Below are 19,521 nucleotides of genomic sequence, written 5' to 3'. Positions count from 1 at the left end.
TCTGCTGGGAATAACACTTGTGCCACCTCACATGTCTAGGCACTGGCAAGAGCTCTGTTGTTTTTTTTTTAAAGATGTTTAAAGCAATTTCCAATAAAAGGTTGAGAGATTAGTAAGCATTACTGCAACAGAACCATTGGCCCACAGATAGCTTATGTGATGCTCTCCAGTTGCTGGACTACAACTTTATCATCCCTGGCCACTGGTTGTGATGGCTGGGGCTGATGGGTGTTGTAGTCCTGCAACGTCTGGAGGGCACCACATTAGATATCCCCAGTCTATTGAATATCTCTTCCCTAGAGAATACACTCGTATCTGCTGTACCTCCCTGTTTTAGGATCAAGGAAAGGGGCAATGCACTTGTGAACTTGGAATAGAGACACTTGTGAACTTGGAATAGAGCCAAAGGGATTAAAAGACAGGAAAGGCTCTCTTTGACAGAAATATATTAAATAAGCTAGAATTAGGGAGTACCTCTGCTTCTTGTTGCCTTTTCACATTTTCTTTTTTCAGAGCTAGACACTGCTGCTGGACTTCAGCTTTCTCCAGAAGAACAACATCCAGCCTCTCTGTGAGGGCCTAATTTTAAGAAGGACAGAGCATGAAGGAAGAACCCACTTCACTATAAACAAAAACACAAGAGGAATTGTATTTCTTTAAGATGCTGAAAGGTGTCTCATTTTTTAATTGACACTTGCTTCCTGTGCCACAGAATAAATGGAGACTGAGAGTTCTTCAGCTGCACTCAATGGGCTTGAGTTATTAACCCACTTCAGCACCAAACCCAGTCTGATCATGTGTCAGAATCATGGGCTTGATCCTCAGGCTCCATTTACATTAAAACCACACAGAGATATTCACTCTAAAGTTCACTGAGATATAATTTCTTACATGGAAAGTCATCCTTAGACAGAAAGTATTGTTAAATCAATCAGAACATGGCCAGGGATATGGTCATGGGGCAGTTCTGGGGCTACTAACAAGTCTGGTAAAATCTAATAACGTTGTTTGAAAACACAACCATATCTGAATACACAACATGGTTAACCTAACTATGCTCTGAAATTTTCTTTATCTGAAGCTTAACTAATGAATTTACTACACTGATCTAGGAGAGGGGAACAGACATGGGTATGAGATTATTATAACAATCATGTAATTACTTATTGGCTGTGCTTAATGATTACAGTCATGTGACTGAGCATCAGATTACCATTTCCCCCTCTTCTCAGGTGTAACCACGAGAAGACTTAGACGTTTTCACTGTCATTTTCAGCTAATTACAGTTTAGTGGTATGTCCAAACCCTAAACTGTGGTTAATCTTAACGGTACTTTACTGAAATAAGCCAGCTTGAAAGAGTTTGGTTTCAAGCACTACACTAAACTGTGGTTAATGGAATGGAATTGAAAGCTTCCAATTTCCTCTGGTGTGGGTTAGGGGAGATGGGAGCGCACATGTCCAAGGCTTATGAACGTAATGCTAAACCCTGACAGTTAAGCTTACGATCAAACCAAGCTTTCAGTTGCTCACTATCATTAAGATGACCAGTAAATGCTGCAACGGGCAGTTATAGTTTGAGGAACACTTGTAGCAAATTGATCTTCAAATCTCATGAGATGAGAAGCAGCCCACTTTAGGAGGAAATCCAAAAAAGGATAATTTTCAATAAAACACAATGCCCTGCATTTTAACTCATAGGTCAATGACCTGCCAGACAGCTGAGAAAAGGAGTCTCAGTGGTATGACACAGGCAGAGCTTATTTCCTTCTAACCAAAACATGCATTTACTGGAAATGAAAACCCCTTGCACAATATAGAGGTAAAGGTAAAGGTACCCCTGCCCGTACGGGCCAGTCTTGACAGACTCTGGGGTTGTGCGCCCATCTCACTCAAGAGGCCGGGGGCCAGCGCTGCCCGGAGACACTTCCGGGTCACGTGGCCAGCGTGACATCGCTGCTCTGGCGAGCCAGAACAGCACACGGAAATGCCGTTTACCTTCCCGCCAGTAAGCGGTCCCTATTTATCTATTTGCACCCAGAGGTGCTTTCGAACTGCTAGGTTGGCAGGCGCTGGGACCGAGCAACGGGAGCGCACCCCGCCGCGGGGATTCGAACCGCCGACCTTTCGATCGGCAAGCCCTAGGCGCTGAGGCTTTTACCCACTGCGCCACCCGTGTCCCACCTTGCACAATATATGATGCGTTAATAGTATAATCCTACCACCAGTCTGTGTTGATGGCTGGGGGCATTAAGAACTGTGTGTAGTTGTCTCTCTGCTGCCGATGGAGGCTCTGCCTTGGCTTCACCCAGACATGCAGAAAGCTACTGCTGGGGATCCTCCTGCCAGTGGTAGCAAATGGAAAGCCCCAAGAAAGTGTTCCATTTTCAGGATTGAAAGCACTGCAGATTCCCCAACGGCCCTGGTCCTCAGCCTCCTCCCCAATTACATCAGCCTGGAGCTGGCTAAGTGAAAGGTTACAATAAACTGCCCCCATATTCCACTCAAACTGGTGTGAGCTGGCAGGGCTTGGGAAGCTGCAACAGTTCTGCCACCCTACCGGCCTCAAGAGTGTTTGGTAAGTTATGCGTTCCCACCTGAAGAATATCATCAGTTCCTCCAGCAGCAGGTTTTGTTTTCATTTCTTCAATCTCTTTCTCCAGTTCTAAGGGGAAACAGTGTTTTCTCTGATTAAGGATAATTCATTCATTTCATATACTATTCTTCTTTTACTGCAACCCCAAAGTTTCTTCTATACAGCTAATTTGGTTTATTCATGGTCGTTATTATGCCTAACATCAGCAGGAACAGATCCAAGCCCGGCAGATATCCACGCCATCTCCCCAGGATTTCTGAAAGCTTTTTTTTTTGGTCTCATGACTCTTATTTGTTGAAGCTAATGGTACTGGTGGGCCTTTTTTTGGACTATATGCTTCATGCAGTCTGCCATGCTGTTTTAAAATAAATGAAAATGAAAACCAACATCGGTAGGGAGGTACCTGAACATCGGGATTTCACTTTCTGTACATGCATCATTTGCTTCTTTGCAAATTTGATAAGATCTTCTCTGGGTAAAGTATCCAGCTGCAAAATTAATAAATAATGTTCTAAATAGCAGTTAAGGGTATTGAACTTCAGAACACCAAGCTAACTTTTAATGCTTGCCCTATTTCATTCCACCAGACGAAGCTTCACATAGAACTCTGGAGAAATATGCTGCAGTTTGCAAAGCATCCTGCAAATGTTTGATTCAGCGTTAGCAGGGGCTGAATGTATTTGTCTCCACCAGACCTACAAAGTGGTCTTTCAGAACAGAAGCAGTAAAAGAGAATTAGGCACTCAGCCCTGAAAAGCACTAGGCAACACAGCCTACAGTACCACAATAACTGTGCACTTGCTATGTTATTCTGTAAAGATGGTATCTCAAATTACTATTCTGGCTTTTTACAGCTCGAAAAGCAGTGACAATAGAATCACCTGCACTCATTTGCTAAGAAAAAAACTAGTCCACTTTAGCCAAGGGGAGATGCCAGCTCTCATAGGCTCAAGGTTAGGAAGACGCAACCTGAATTACTGCAGAACAATGATTTCCAAACACATTTTCAGTTTATCTGAAGTAATTTCAAAAGGAGTCTACATATAAACATATTGGAGGCATGCCAAATAAAAAAATGGCTGACCATCTTCAGACACACCAAAATATTAGGCTTGCCAAACAGATGAAGCTCAGGAGGAACTATAGACTAAATTGCTGAACACTATAGAAAGCACAAACCTTTAAAAAGGTTTGTTACATAAATGAGCAATAAGGAGGAAATGAAAACCAAATATTTGAAGCATTTTTCAGAGGGCTGGTAGGTACATTTGTTTCCTGCAATAGCTGCCAGCTGTACTTGCTAAATAAACCTTTGCTGCATACAAAGATTGCTTTTTAATGGCTGCAATGACTTCACTTTCGGCAAATAAAGCAGAGCCAGTTCTTACATTTGAAAATGCAACGTTTTTTAATGCCACCTACAGACAGACCTCCTTTTGTCGATCTATTACTACTGGAACAAATTATATTTATAAGGAAACCTTACCTTTGACTTGCCAGTTGTGGATGTGGAAGGCGAAGCTGCCATTTCTTGACCACTTTCTTGCAGCTGAAACAAACAAAATTACAGATAAAAGCCTGATGCATGCAGACCGTTTTGTTATTTGTTTCTCCATCCCTACACTACTATTCCACCCCAAGGTGTATTCAAAGAAGCTTACAGCAATAAAGAGACCATTTAAATCAATAACACTATTAAAGCAGATACAATGGCTATTAATAAAAAAAAAGCAGAACATAATAGGCAAATAAAAAGGCCACTACTGGACAATCCCGGGTTAGCACACACAGAATTGCCTAAAGAGCAATTCAGTACCTTAATTCATTAAGTATTAAGTCTTCAGTGGAGCTTACTCCTTTCTAAGTGTTTAGTAGTTTTCTGGGCCCTGATAAGCTATTGGCTAGATGACAGGCGTCTCTTGATGACAGGCTAGATGACAGGGAGTATGGTATTCTGCCTCACCTGGATCAAGTAAAAAGGATGCGAGTTGGGTGGGTGTCAAAAGTATGTTAATGGAACACCACCCTAAATTGCCGGATGACTAATAACACGGGACTTCATGTTCACGTTAAACAGCTTGGGATTATTAGAAAAAATGTGTAGAAAAGTTTACAACTTAATCTAAAGGGATACTTTTTATTTCTTTGTTTAATATTAATTTTTATTAGTTTTCAAATTTTAACAAATCCATCCAAATTATTTAAATTTAATACATTTTTTTCAAAAAATAATTAAGTTTCCCACTCCTGTTGCAAGCATATGTCCATTACATTCCTGATGTTACCACTTCATTCTTCTTTGATCATCTTCTCAACCTTCTACTAGTTTTAATTCACTTTCATCGCCAGCCAATCTTGTTACCTTGTAATCAGCACCATTGTTGTTTCCAAAACGTACAAACACCCATTTTTGCATGCACAAAGAGATACTTTTTATTTGTAATCTCAGGAATGAACAGAAAGTTCTGTGTTTATGCTAACCACTAACAACCATTCAGTATATAAACATGGCATTCATATTTTCTAATACTTCACGACAACGCGAAGAATAAAAATGTTTCCAAGGCCTAGTCACTACAATTACAAAGCTACCTTTGCTAAAGGAAGATGTAGTTTATCCACCCTGTTTCATTCCAGCGTTCGAAAGCTGAATTCATAGTGCCAGCAGATGTTTAGGGCAATGTTTGAAACTCCCATTGTTCTAGGTGCATTTTGCGACAGGGAATTTAATTGGTGCAAGCAGTTTCTGAGCCTAAGAGTTCAGACTAAAACTGCAGAGTAGAAGGAAAGGACCTTTTTCTGCCTCCCCACTTCCAGCTACTCTCTGAAGACTGGAGAAGAGACCCTCTTAAGAATATTAGGGGGTGGGCAGGGGAAGGACAAGACTTTGTGGAAAATGAACATAATATTTCAGCTGCAGTTCATTCATTTTCAGCTTTGTATTCTTGTTATAAAAAAGCACGCCTAGACATTCCGTTGCTGCACCCATAACCTAGGTTTAAGGTTGAATTTAGCTCCTAGCTTTCATATCTCACTTTCCAACACTGGTTTAGGGCTGCCATCTCTTTTCAGCCCTCATTCTGTGTCTTTTAACAGCAGTCTGGCACACTGAGGCTTACCAAATAAATGTTCCTAGCACAGACGTAAAGTGATGGGAATTACACTCAGCATCCATACAGTGCTTTATGGTGTTCACTGTGCTTCATACACATCTCCTCAGTAATCTTTTCTCCATACTGTGGATCTATAGGAGTGTGTTTGTTTGTTGCTAAGAGAGCCTTTACACTTACCTAAAATCACCTAAGGTTCAAAATAATTTTTAAAAACCACCACACACTAAACCAAGTTCCTCTACCTGCACTCTCTGAGACGCTGTACCATACAGGTAACAGCTTGACCAATTTGACTTCCGCGTATATCAGACTGTTGCTTTAAAAGTGAAGCAGCAAAGGCCAATACGAAGTTCATAGCCTTACATATACCACATTTGGGGGAGGGGGGGTCAAACCTGATTAAGAGGTGCAATTCTACTCAGGTGTGCTTAGAGGTAAGTCCCATGCAGTTCAATAGAACTTATTCCTGGAATTCCCAGGATTCCGGTCCTGGCATCCGACCAATATTGTTAGCTTTTGAAGGTCCAGCTCCGAGGACCGTCTGGCAGTTCCCTCACTGCGAGAAGTGAGGTTACAGGGAACCAGGCAGAGGGCCTTCTCAGTAGTGGTGCCAACCCTGTGGAACGCCCTCCCATTAGATGTCAAAGAAATAAACAACTACAGTCATATCTCGGGTTACAGATGCTTTGGGTTGCGCAGCGTGCCGAACTTGCGCGAACTTTGGCACTTGCGCAGAAGCACTAAATAGCCCTTTGCGCATGCACATAAGCACCAAATCACGACCGGCGCAGACGTGGACGTGCTTCCCACACGGATCACGTTCGCAACCCGAATGTCCACTGTACCTGACTTTTAGAAGACGTCTGAAGGCAACCCTGTTTAGGGAAGTTTTTAATGTTTGGTGTTTTATTGTGTTTTTAATATTCTGTTGGGAGTCGTCCAGAGTGGCTGGGGAAACCCAACCAGATGGGCGGGTTATTATTATTATTATTATTAGTGCAACTCCTGTGTTGAGGTTGAGGAAGAGACCCGTCTGAACAGGGATGGTTTGGGGAAGATGCCCACCTATCATGCACGATCTAGCTGAGGAGGGTTGGACTAGATGACCCTCGGGAGTCCCTTCCAATTCTACGGTTCTATGAGATTCCGTGCCCCTGGTAAAAGCAGGAGACGAAGCCAAACCAGGCAGCCCTCACCACAAACCCCGGGTTAGCCTCATCCCCTCGCTAGCCCTCCACTTGGGAAACGGGGAGAACCCACAAGTGGCGGAGGCGGAGGCCCCTCTATGAATGAGGGCTGAGGAGGGGGAAGCCCAGAGCCCACGTCCGCCGTTTCCCCCCACCCCTCGAGTCCTTCTCCCCGGTTTACCTCCATTGCGGCGGAGGGAAAGCCAGGCTCGTTTGCTCCCTCAGCGCCTCAGCTGGCAGCACTTCCGCCTTCGTCACCGGCTCTCCCACCGCGCGCGCTTCTGACGTCAGCAAAACGAGGAAGGGCTCGACCAGAATGACGGCTCCCCGCCTCTTCTTGGGTCGCCTTGGCAACCGGCCCGCAAGCCACGCCCCCTTCCCCCCACGAGTTCTTTTTCTCTTTCATGACAGTGGAGAGGAAATGCCAGGGGGAGAGGAGGGCGGCCGGAAAGACTTGGCTGTACAGTTTTTAAAAGAATAAATAAATCTCCCACCAGCCTCTTCAGTTGCTCATATTTGCTTATTTCAAAGTCCTTTAGATTCTTGGAATGGCTCAGACCGCGACACACTTATTAATTAATTTATTAAGTTTTTAGTAAAGAATTTCCTGTGCTGCAAAACAAACAAATAAGCGGGGGAAAGTGGTACATCTTTCGTCTCCTAGAGTCTTCCCCGCAGTTCGTTCACATGTGCAGTGGCCGTGCTTGCTCTTTGGGTAAAAGCGGGTGGAAAATAAACAATGAGCTGTTGCAGTCATACCGTGGAACAAGGTGGAGCAATGATCGCCTTAACAAAAAAAAAAAAAAAAAAAGCCCAAGTGTACAGTACAGTAGATTAAAAAGCGTATAATGGGCGGGGGGCGGGATATGGGACCACAGAAGGGTCAAAGCGCAGCTCTAAGGGTTACAAGGAGCTTTGTCCCACAGTACTGTATAATATATTATTAGGGACGTGGGTGGCGCTGTGGGTTAAACCACAGAGCCTAGAACTTGCTGATCAGAAGGTTGGTGGTTCGAATCCCCGCGACAGGGTGTGCTCCTGTTTCTGAGTCCCTGCTCCTAGCAGTTCAAAAGCACATAAAAGTGCAAGTAGATAAATAGGTACCACTCCAGTGGGAAGGTAAACAGTGTTTCCGTGCGCTGCTCTGGTTCGCCAGAAGTGGCTTAGTCATGCTGGCCACATGACCTCGAAGCTGTACGCCAGCTCCCTCGGCCAGTAAAGCGAGATGAGCGCCACAACCCCAGAGTCGGTCACAACTGGACCTAATGGTCAGGGGTCCCTTTACCTTTACCTTTACTGTATAATATTAATGCTTGCTCGCATCCTAAGCATATCTTCTCTTCCGTGTATTGATTTTTGATGATGATAAAACCTGCTGCCTTGTGCCACGAATGCAGGATGTTGCCTCACACCTCAACACACTTTTGGGGTACCCTAGCTCAGCATTTTTAAGGTCCGTATAGTAAAAGCTATGGTTTTCCCAGTAGTGATGTATGGAAGTGAGAGCTGGACCATAAAGAAGGCTGATCACCGAAGAATTGATGCTTTTGAATTATGGTGCTGGAGGAGACTCTTGAGAGTCCCATGGATTGCAAGAAGATCAAACCTATCCATTCTGAAGGAAATCAGCCCTGAGTGCTCACTGGAAGGACAGATCCTGAAGCTGAGGCTCCAATACTTTGGCCACCTCCTGATGTTGGGAAAGATGGAGGGCACAAGAAGAAGGGGACGACAGAGGACGAGATGGTTGGACACTGTTCTTGAAGCTACCAGCATGAGTTTGACCAAACTGCAGTAGGCAGTGGAAGACAGGAGTGCCTGGCGTGCTCTGGTCCATGAGGTCACGAAGAGTCGCACATGGCTAAACGACTAAACAACAGCTCAGCATTGCCTACCCCTAGGCTTTGCCGACATGGTGCCTGCAAATGTCCTGGTTCCCACAATGTCCTGCAAATGTGCCTGTCAAGCTCCCCTCTCCCACACCTGTCTCGGCGAATGTTTGTGTAGACTAAGGTTACAAGATGTCCCTGACTGTGGGGGACAGTCCCGGAATTTACAAATCAGTCCCCATACAAAATCCATTGAAGTTGAAAAGTGTCCCCAGATTCATTGAAAAAAATCTGGTAACCTTAGTGTAGACACTGGTGGTGGTGGGTGTTCTCCCCTCTTCTATTTAACCTCCATCTCCAGGATTCAGTGTTGGTAGTGCAGATAAAGGGAAAGAACTGGACGGGGCTCAAGAGGAGAGGGGGTTATGAGTGTTCATGTGCACCTGGCATGAGATGTGGGGCTGCAGAAGTGAGCAGACAGAGCATGTCCTGCCATCTCTGCCACAAGGAGCAACTCCTGTATGACCTTTTGTTCTTCCTGCGCAAGTCCGAGGCGGAGAGGCCAAAAACTGGCCAAGGGAGACAGGGGTGCTGAGAGACAGGAGTGAATACTGGACATAGGATATATTTACAGTGGTGCCTCTGGTTACGTACTTAATTCATTCCGGAGGTCCGTTCTTAACCTGAAACTGTTATTAACCTGAAGCACCACTTTAGCTAATGGGGCCTCCCACCGCCGCCACGCGATTTCTGTTCTCATCCTGAAGCAAAGTTCTTAACCCGGGTTATTATTTCTGGGTTAGCGGAGTCTGTAACCTGAAGCGTATGTAACCCGAGGTACCACTGTATTTCATTGAAGTGGAGTGGAGAATGAATGGATCATTTCAAGGAGAAACGGGTGAGGTGGGGCTGCCTCAGAGGCAGAAGAGAAGAAAATGCTGGATTGGGAAACTCTCAATCCCATTCCAGCGTTGTTTTTCATTCTGCCTCCAGGACAGTCCCCCACCTGCCCTCCCCTGAAATAAACCAGTTGGGAACCCTAGGAATTGGCGCAAGAAATCACTTTGAATATGAAAAAGAATGAAGAGATGAAAGGATCCTCTTTTCACCCCAAGGACAAACTTTTCCAAACTTCTGCTTTACACACACACACAATTTACTCCCCAAATTCTGTGTTAGATACTGAGAGGGTGGGGTGGGAACTGCCATTAGGCAAGCAGAAGTCCCTTTTGTCAATCAGCATAGCTCCATCTTCAATTCACATTTTAGGTTGAAATGATTGCCACAATATACTTTATATTGAAGAAGATAATGAAGACCAGCAAGTATAAAAGGAATTGTACAAGAAAGTGTGATGGATTAAGACTTTTGCAGTGCAATCCTATGCATGTCTTCTCAGAATTAAGCTATACCGATTTTAATCAGGCAAATGTGTATTCTATAAGGTTGTGTTTTTAATAATGTAACGTACTAAGAGGATAATAGACCCTGCTTAAAGTTCCATGCGGAAAGTCAGAGAAGTTCCTGCCATGTTCTTTTTATACTCTGCATCGAATTTCTCATTTTGTGCCACAGTAAAATGGTTCTTCCAGTCCCCAACAGTTCCTAGAGCAGAGAAAGCCAAAGACAGACAATATTCAGTTTCAGTTAAAAAAATTAATTCTACTGTTCAAAGGTCACAAATTTGAAAGATACTAGCAAAAAACCCCACAACTATTGGGAACAAACTACCATTAAAGGTAAAGGTAAAGGTCCCCTGACAGTTAAGTCCAGTCTCAAACCACTCTGGGGTTGCAGTGCTCATTTTGCTTTACTGGCCAAGGGAGCTGGTGTTTGTCCACAGACAGTTTTTCCGGATTATGTGGAAAAACCAGAGCAGCGCACAGAAACGCCGTTTACCTTCCCGCCGGAGCGGTACCTATTTATCCACTTGCATTTTGACATGCTTTCGAACTGCTAGGTGGGCAGGAGCAATGGGAGCTCACCCCGTCGCGGGGATTCGAACCGCCGACCTTCTCATTGGCAAGCCCTAGGCTCAGTGGTTTAGACCACAGCGCCATATAGGAAAAATGATTTAATCCTGGAAAACAGGAGTATTACTAGGCCTTTAAAAAACCTCGGGGCACAGTCCCCAACACACATCTTCATATGCTTGGAGAGAACTGCTGCTTATGTACATATTAAAACTAAAGCAAGTCTTGTCAGACATCGAATAGAGCTCCTCTCTCTCATGTGCAGTTCTTGCCTCCCCACACCATCTAGCTACTATTGCATGTGCTTACAAGTCTTCTGTCCCCATTCAATACCATCTGCACAGGAAACTCTCAATTTAGGAGCCTCCAAATGATGGGTGATCACACACACACGCACGGCACCAAACCCAAAAGTACCCCCCAAGATGTAATTAAAAGGGGCAGAACAGGTTGGAGCATGGTGGAACGGGCTTACGCATGCTCTGCTGATGTGTGCTAGGGTCTGGAACAGAACCCCCCTGAAAAAAGAGGATTGCTTGTACACACAATATCCAGCAAGCACAGATCAACACACCACTAGAGAACAGATAAGGCTGACCTGTGATTGGAGTCCCGCTGAATTGCACCCAGCCAAGATTTCCAAAAAAGGTTTTTCAAAATCATTCTGCCTGGACGCTGAGGTCCAGCGCCGAGGGCCTTCTGGCGGTTCCCTCATTGCGAGAAGCAAAGCTACAGGGAACCAGGCAGATGGCCTTCTCGGTAGTGGCGCCCGCCCTGTGGAACGCCCTCCCATCAGATGTCAAAGAGATAAACAACTACCTGACATTCAGAAGACATCTTAAGGCAGCCCTGTTCAGGGAAGTTTTTAATGTATGACATATTAGTGTATTTTTGGTCTTTGTGGAAGCCGCCCAGAGTGGCTGGGGAAACCCAGCCAGATGGGCGGGGTGCAAATAATAAATTTATTATTATTATTATTATTATTATTATTATTATTATTATTATTATTATTATTAGAGTGGAAAGGGTAGGAGATCAGGACCATAGTGCAAAAGACTCAGGCCTTCTGCTCCCTGAGCTGTACCCCTGTAGAAAAAACAATGCCCCCTGCCTCCAGTAGCACCTTTTCTCATGAATGGGGAGATTGAATGGTCCAGGATCTCTGGAGGCAAAAAGGTGTAGTTTGCCATGGGATTATTTTTCATGACTTCAAATTGTGTGTAATGGATTATTTTATCTAGAACCTCCTTTTCCAGGTCCTTTTCCAGGAAGTTCAGGATCTTCTGAATTTCACACCTTGGATTCTGTGGAAAGGGAGGGAATGAAATCCAGGAATTAACCAGGAATAGGAAAATAAACCAATTGTTAACCAACAATGCAATCCTGCACATGTTTACTATAATAAGTCAATCTTAGGTTTAAATCCCTGTAGTCTAGTGTTAACTCGTTTGTGGTCTGAAGCCTAAAAATAAACACTCACTTCTTTTATATCTTCATAGAAGAGGTAAAGAATCCGGTACTTATTTTTTGCCTCCCACCAGCCTTTTACATGATCATACCAGGAACCCCAGAGCACTAAGGGATAAAAATGAATTAAACAGCTTAAGGAAGAATTTCATATCACAGACTAAAGAGACTATAAACTTAAACAAGGACATGTTACGGATTTACAAAATATATGTCAGTTTGTTCACGACAGAAGAAAATTCACTGGGGCCAAACAGTTCCATGACTACAATGACAGGAAAGACAATTTAAAATAAATAAATAAAAAATAGTTAATTTCCCCCCAGGTCTTGGTTAGACAACACCGATTCAGGGGACTAAGCTGGATAACTGCTATGATCAGAGTTTGTTATGATGGAACAACTGTCAAATCACACCCAAACTCAGAACATTTAACGTGCTCAAGCTTGGCAACTTTTTCCTAAATAAAAAAGATAATTGCCTGAACATCAAGACTGTAGTAAAATGGACCAAGGGGCACATTCCCTTCCGGAATGAGGAAAAGGCAGGAGATTTCCTAAACAGGATGCCTTATGCTCCACTCATCCCAGCTTCCTCCCTTGGCTCATAAATCAATCCCATCTAAAACAGATTGCGCTCTTATTCCCAGATCAGAAGCTGGTCTTATATGCAGCAGCAGCAGTTGCATCTTGTCTGAACGAAGCTTGAGTCTGTTTTTCCCCTTCTAACTAGAAAGGAGCCATGTGCAGTGTTTGGCAAAAAGTTTTTAACTTCCCATTATCAGTTTGCTACTTGAATTTAAAATACATAGATAATGTATAGATCATGGCACAAAGCATTCCGTTCACCTTTTCCATCCATGTATTTCTGAAAAAATTCCTCCCATGTTCCTGGCTCAGGCATCATTTGATTCATTCTGTGGAAGTGATAAAAAGACACTAGATTGTCTTTGGCATTTCTTGCCACGTAGATGACCTGCGGTGGGCATAGAAGTGAGAAGATACCATTATTCGCCAGTGGAGAAAGTGCAAGTGCACTTTCATAATACTAGAACACAGGACCGTCCAGTGAAATTCGATTTTGGAAGACTCAGGAGGACAGGCGGAAGAAAATGCCTCTTCACAACCGTGCATAGTTAAATGATGGCAGTTGCTCCCACCAGATGCAGTGATGGCCACCAGCTTTGACAACTTTAAAAGGGGTCTAGACAAATTCATGGAGGTTTAGGCTATCAATGGCTACTAGTCAGGATGGTATCCCATATTAGAGGCTGTATGTCTCTGAATACTTGTCTCTGGGGAACAACAGCAGGAGAGGACTATTGTTATTATTTCCTATTCTTGGGCTTCTATAGGCATCTGGATGAGAACAGGATGCTAGACCAGATAGGCCTTTGGTTTGATCCAACATGGCTCTTCTTATGTTCTTAAACATGAATTAGATCACTTTACTGGTATCTGTCTCATGTTCCCCTATATTGCCTCTAAGTGTCCCTACTTTCCAGGGACAGTTCTGGATTTACAGAAGCCATCCCAATTTATTATTTGGTCCTGGAATGTCCCGCTTTTCCTTAGGACATCCCTATTTTCATCAGAGGGTATGGAGTTATGCGGCCCACGAACCAAGGAGATAAGTAACTATACAACCTTTAGAAGACATCTGAAGGCAGCCCTGTATAGGAAAGTTTTGTTTTTTTTTAAAAAAATGCTTAATTATGTTTTATATACAGTGGTACCTCTGGTTAAGAACTTAATTCATTCCAGAGGTCTGTTCTCAATCTGAGGTACCACTTTAGTTAATGGGGCCTTCCACTGCCGCTGCGCCACTGCCACACAATTTCTGTTCTCATCCTGAGGTAAAGTTCTTAACACGAGGTACTACTTCCGGGTTAGCAGAGTCTGTAACTTGAAGCGTTTGTAACCAGAAGCGTTTGTAACCTGAGGTACCACTGTATGTTGAAAGCTGCCCAGAATGGCTGGGGCAACCCAGTCAGATGCGCAGGGTATAAATAATATTATTCTTGTTATTGTTGCTGTTATTGAATAGGGCATCCCTGTTTTCATTGGAGAAATGTTGGAGGGTATGTGAGAAAGAAAAAGAAAGAAAGAAAGAAAGGAAAAGAGGACAATAGCACTGAGACTGAAAGGGACGCAGAGACCTGACCTGCTCTCTATGAGAATCCAGTGCTATGGCATTGGGGAGCCATACTGGAAAACCTAATAGAGAAGTAGGATATGTTGGAGTGTTAATTATGCTCAGCCTCTGCATATATCTGTAAATAAATTCTGATTTTACAGAAACGCCATCAGTGTCCAGTGATTTCATTCAAAGGAAACCGAATCCAGGGCATGCACTGGAATTCCTGAAAGCTCTCCCTACTCATAGATTGGGATACAATATTCTAGAAACCTGCCAGTATTCTATTCAGCTGCAATTCAACTGGACACTGCAATTCCAAGGAAGTCAAGGAGACATCTGTGGTTCTTCCTCCATTTTATCCTCACACAACCCTGTGGAGGTAAGTTAGGCTGAGATACAGTAGCTGCCCCCCAAGGTCACTCAGTAAGCTTCACAACTGTGTGGAGATCTCTGAACCCAATCCTAGTATGACACTAACCTGCTTGCCAAGCTTCCTGCCCAACCCATTACCTTACAGTTTTGTTCCCAGAATGATGGAGGCACCAGTTGTACAGGAAGATGAGTTTTCAGTGTTCTTGGTGAGGGCATGGCTTCAGCTTTATCCAAGCCTGAGAAACAAGCCGTTGTTATTGAACAGTATGCTTTAACATTATCCAGCCAATAGCATTTTTTAGGGCTGCAGACCAGACTTTCCAAGACCCACGTGCAATGCTAATGCATTGCTAGATCTTAGCCTAGTGGAAAACATAAATGTTTATCTCCTTTCAGTGTCCTTGGGGCTTTGCCTTCAGGGGCTTTGAAAAAAAATGATCTCATATCTTCATCTAGTCTCAGAATGTTGTCTGGAACATTCAGAGTCATCCTAGCCACTGATGACTTCACGGCTAATTTGACCCTCCTCTTAGGACAATTTGTTCAATGCTTTTCTATTTTTCTCTTTTCATTCATATCTTTATTCTATTTCATTATATATTTTAGGTGATTTTGTTTTTTGATAATTTTCTCAAGGCAAAAAAACAACAGTACGGCTTTAGGAAGGAGAATATGGAGCAATTTTCTGCTTTTGGCAGTTAAGACGAGTGACAATAAAATAAAATAAAATAAGCATTGACTTCCTAACAGTCCTTTTCTGACACTCACTTTGCCTTTTTCAGAATGAAATATGACATTCCAGTAAATAATCCTAGATCATATTAGCCTCTCCATTTTCTTTAGGAACACTTTCATAATATGGATATTATTTTGAATTTCTTAGCAATATTTTATCTGATAACTTTACACAAGTTGACCTGCAGATCTGTAGCTTACCAGTGGGCAAATTCTTGTGCAGCACCCATTCGATAAAAGGTTGCCGATCGTAAGTGGAAGCACGCTGGCATTTCTCAATGTCGCCGTCACATTGGATCATGTCTACAATCTCCTGTGTCCATGTTGTACCTGATAATAAGAAACAAAAGAAGAGTTTGGTCTTGTGGCAAAAGATTTACGAGTTCCTAATTTTTCATGGACTGGAGCCAGAAAATATTAGAGTCCACATTACACACATCTCCCATCTAAAAGCAACAGATGGTTTGGCTAGCTCAATGCTGATTGTTGTTGTTGTTTAGTCGTTTAGTCATGTCCAGCTCTTCGTGACCCCATGGACCAGTTCATGCCAGGCACTCCTGTCTTCCACTGCCTCCAGCAGCTTGGTCAAATTCATGTTAGTACTTTCGAGAACACTGTCCAACCATCTCGTCCTCTGCCGTCCCCTTCTCCTTGTGCCCTCCATCTTTCCCAACATCAGGGTCTTTTCCAGTAAGTCTTCTCTTCTCATGAGGTGGCCAAAGTCTTGGAGCCTCAGCTTCAGGATCTGTCCTTCCAGTGAGCACTCAGGGCTGATTTCCTTCAGAATGGATAGATATGATCTTCTTGCAGTCCATGGGACTCTCAAGAGTCTCCTCCAGCACCATAATTCAAAAGCATCAGTTCTTCGGCAATCGGCCTTCTTTATGGTCCAGCTCTCACTTCCATACATCACTACTGGGAAAATCATAGCTTTAACTATACGGACCTTTGTTGAGCAAATAACAACAAGTGTTGCTTTTAGATAAATATAAACTGGGGCGCATCAAAGATACATTTGTCAACTGAGAGTGAAGAACGCATAAGGAATATATGTTAACTTCAAAGCTATGTCCCCCACCCTATAATGCAAGAAAAGCCTTATGAACCTTATGTGACCTTCCTCACATGCCTGCTGCTTGTAGCGGCCATTGGTATCCAGTTCTGGCTATTTTCCTGTGTATACTGTCCATGTACACATATCCTTCATGAGGGACAGACTACACATTTCACACTTGCATTTATAATAGCAGTCCAACGCCCCCCTTTTAAAGTTGAAAAGGTTATATAGGAGAGGTTATGGGGTGGAGGAAGGAAAAGCAGCAGAGGAAGATTTTTGTTGGGATTTGAAACACACATTTGCAAAAATAGTATAGGCTATAAAGTTTGAAAGCTTCCACATTATGCATTGGCTTACAGATCCTCAATTCTTTCATGTTCAGCCTGAATTTGTCAGGGTCATTAAATGTTATCTTCTGAACCCTTTGAAGGTCCAACAACATTATGTGCTTTCAGTGACAAGCAATCACAAGGCGTATCACTATGAACCATACTAACATTTTACAGAAAGCAGGCATTTCATGGGCAACATCCACATTCGTTATAAACAATAGGTCCTGTTTGCCAATCCATGAGTCACAAATGCCTTAACAGAGATTTTAAAATATGGTACAATGGGAACAATCCACCAGAAGGTTCTGAACTCCTTGAAAATGTTTATGGGTCTTCTTGAGCAAGATAATTTTCTGGTGTGTTGAATCCAATCGATGCAAAGGTCTAGTGGAAACAACTGCAAGTCTTGGGTCACATTATGTGCCTGGTAAGTCAAAGGTGCCTCAGTAGCACCCCCTATCTTTCCTGCTTGCATACTCACCTGCCTTTGCATAGGTTGCTATGAGCAGGTCATCAGGCTTGGCTTGGAAAGCCCAGATTTTATGCCACCTTTCACAGATCTCCTTTGTAAGAGGAATCCCTTCCACCTCACCAACTTCAAATCGTTTCACATCCCAGTCCAGCTTCAGTTCTTCCATCTTTTCCAAGGGCATGGAGAAGGCACACTTCAGCAATTGCTTTCCTTTCCTTTAAAGAAGAATATTACGTACTTTAAACCTGGGACCTGGGCCAAGAACCAGCTGAAGTGGCAGCCAACACCACCAAGAAGTGTGGCTGCATCAACTTCCTCACTTAAGCTCCTCCTACAATACCATCCATCCATCCATCCTTATTTAGCCTGTCTGTAGCTACACCTGTCTGTAGCTCCACTCCTTCAAATCTCCTCCTGCTTGCTCCTTGCCATTCTGTGCCTCAAAGCCCACCTGTCCTCCATGATCATTAAATGGAGCTCCATGCTCTGAGGTATCATATTGCTGAGTACCAGATGCTGGGGACAATGCGCAGGGCCAGGCCTTTGTGCTTTGCTTGAGTCAATTGACTGGCTAATGTGGAGACATACGGGACTTATCCCCTGATTTACTCCTTTGCACCTGCATCTGATACTGCAGTATAACATCAGTTTTGCAGAATAATGCTGAGGCTCAAGTAAATTGCCCAAGACCACACCAACTAAGTTCAAGCCATACCCTGGGCCTCAAAGCACCACGCTTCTAATTTTCCAATCAAATAGACCAGGACATTTCTGATAGTATTGGATATAGAACATTGCTTGTTTCTTCACAGAACTCAGAGGCATTGGGCTGGATTCAGCTAAACCAGTGTTCTAGGCGAAGCCAATCCAATGCCTCCTGTTACTGCAATGGGGCCTTTAACCTCCCAGCGCCTCCCTCTTATTCACTCTGGGGGGGCTGGAGGAACCTCCAGAACAACACACAAGGGGAGGAGAGGTGGATTGTTCCACCTGGAAAGCAGAAATGCTTGTGTTGATGGAGCAACAGAAATAGTATGATGAAGATGAATTCCCCTCATAGGTAGAAACAACATAAATACAATATATGAAACTGCCTTACGCCAAACTGTTGGTCCATTTGAACCCAGCATTTCCTGATCTGACTGGCAGCATCCCCCCAGAGAATGAGACAGTGCATCTCTCCAATCATCTACTATTTAATCCCTTTAACTGGAAATGCCAAATATTGAACCTAGCAAACATTCTGCACACAAGACATATGCTCTGACACTGCGTTATGGCCCCTCATCTCTGCCACAGCCAGATACTCACAACACAAATTGGAAGAGGGATTGGGGGTTTCTCTTAAATACCTTGTACACTTTCCTCTCAGCTGGATGCCTTGGCACTGTAAAGGGGATGTAGTCTTCTTCTCAAAGCGAGGTATTGCTCTGAACCTTGGAGCTACAAGAAAAATCCACGTCCTTGGAAACTGCCTGTTGGTGGCACAAGTGTGGGATAGAGTACAGTACTCTTACCTCCCAACAGGGACACAGGAGTAGTGTGAGGATTTGGATAGAACTTAAATTTCTCTTGCAAATGGGGAAATAAAAGGAGGTGGAGAAGAAGGTGTTTCAGAAAGAGCCAATAGCAACAGAGGTGTCATGTGCTGTAGCTTTTTGAACCTTGCTCTTTACCTCATCTTCATGGGTTAATGCCCCAAATTAAAATATTTCACACATATTTCAGACTCCTCTCCATTTCTTGCCAGTATTTCATTTCAAATTGAATTATTGCTAATAGTGTAAATTTCAAATTAACTTACACTCTCATTTCAAACATATAACTACTGATCTTAAACTTATGTGCTCTTAACTAAAAACGGCGACCCTAAACCTGCTTAGCAGGCAGTTAGAGCATGATGCAGCAAAAGTCAATCACTGTGCAGCAAAATCCTAAGCAATATTCATTCAGACATCTCAATAAGTTAAATGGTCTGAACTAACAAATAAGGGAGATCAAGACTGCAGCCTTAATGTTTGGTTGATTTCAGCAAGGGAGATTTAAGCACGTGCAGAATTTTTCCTCTGAAAATTAATGCCATTTAAAAATTATTATGTTTGGCTGAATTGCACTGTAAGTCCCACTGAATGTGGCAAAACTTCTTGAGTTAAACTGGTTATGATTGGGCAGAAAATACAATTTCTGTGGGCTACTGCATGTATGAGTGTCACCAAGCTTCAATAAACCGTTGTGAGGAAGCACCCTTAG

At 43.4% G+C, this 19,521-nt stretch overlaps 2 protein-coding genes across 2 annotated transcripts in view; both read right to left on the bottom strand.

Moving 5' to 3' along the window:
- Positions 1-7,213, bottom strand: part of GCC2 (GRIP and coiled-coil domain containing 2) — a 31,616-nt gene extending 24,403 nt beyond the window's left edge. Inside the window, exons 1-5 of the mRNA XM_028727988.2 lie at positions 7,077-7,213; positions 4,082-4,144; positions 2,999-3,083; positions 2,597-2,664; positions 475-579 (exon numbers count right to left, since the gene is read on the bottom strand). Of these exons, the coding sequence (XP_028583821.2) occupies positions 475-579; positions 2,597-2,664; positions 2,999-3,083; positions 4,082-4,144; positions 7,077-7,082 (327 nt within the window). The 5' untranslated portion in view covers positions 7,083-7,213. The remainder of the gene's footprint in view (positions 1-474; positions 580-2,596; positions 2,665-2,998; positions 3,084-4,081; positions 4,145-7,076) is intronic.
- A 2,945-nt stretch (positions 7,214-10,158) lies between these two features.
- Positions 10,159-18,838, bottom strand: LOC114596426 (sulfotransferase 1C1-like). Its single transcript, XM_028727986.2, has 8 exons — positions 18,624-18,838; positions 17,281-17,486; positions 15,612-15,740; positions 14,814-14,911; positions 13,013-13,139; positions 12,178-12,272; positions 11,821-12,001; positions 10,159-10,329 (listed from the first exon to the last, which is right to left on the bottom strand). Exons 2-8 carry the CDS (start codon positions 17,450-17,452, stop codon positions 10,217-10,219), a joined length of 915 nt encoding a protein of 304 aa, XP_028583819.2. The 5' UTR covers positions 17,453-17,486; positions 18,624-18,838; the 3' UTR covers positions 10,159-10,216.
- Between the last annotated feature and the right edge of the window lie 683 nt (positions 18,839-19,521).

This window comes from Podarcis muralis, chromosome 4 (genome assembly GCF_964188315.1).
Source record: "Podarcis muralis chromosome 4, rPodMur119.hap1.1, whole genome shotgun sequence".
Taxonomy (NCBI): domain Eukaryota; kingdom Metazoa; phylum Chordata; class Lepidosauria; order Squamata; family Lacertidae; genus Podarcis; species Podarcis muralis.
Note: the sequence above shows the minus strand (reverse complement) of the source record. Positions and strands in the feature narration are given on the sequence as shown.

Excerpts from the sequence above, each read along its gene's own strand:
- LOC114596426 (XM_028727986.2), bottom strand. The coding sequence starts at position 17,452 with ATGCCCTTGGAAAAGATGGAAGAACTGAAGCTGGACTGGGATGTGAAA. Across the intron at positions 14,912-15,611 it reads GCACAAGAATTTGCCCACTG|GCTTGGATAAAGCTGAAGCC; the intron begins GTAAGCTACAGA and ends CTTGTTTCTCAG. Across the intron at positions 12,002-12,177 it reads TCTATGAAGATATAAAAGAA|AATCCAAGGTGTGAAATTCA; the intron begins GTGAGTGTTTAT and ends CCCTTTCCACAG.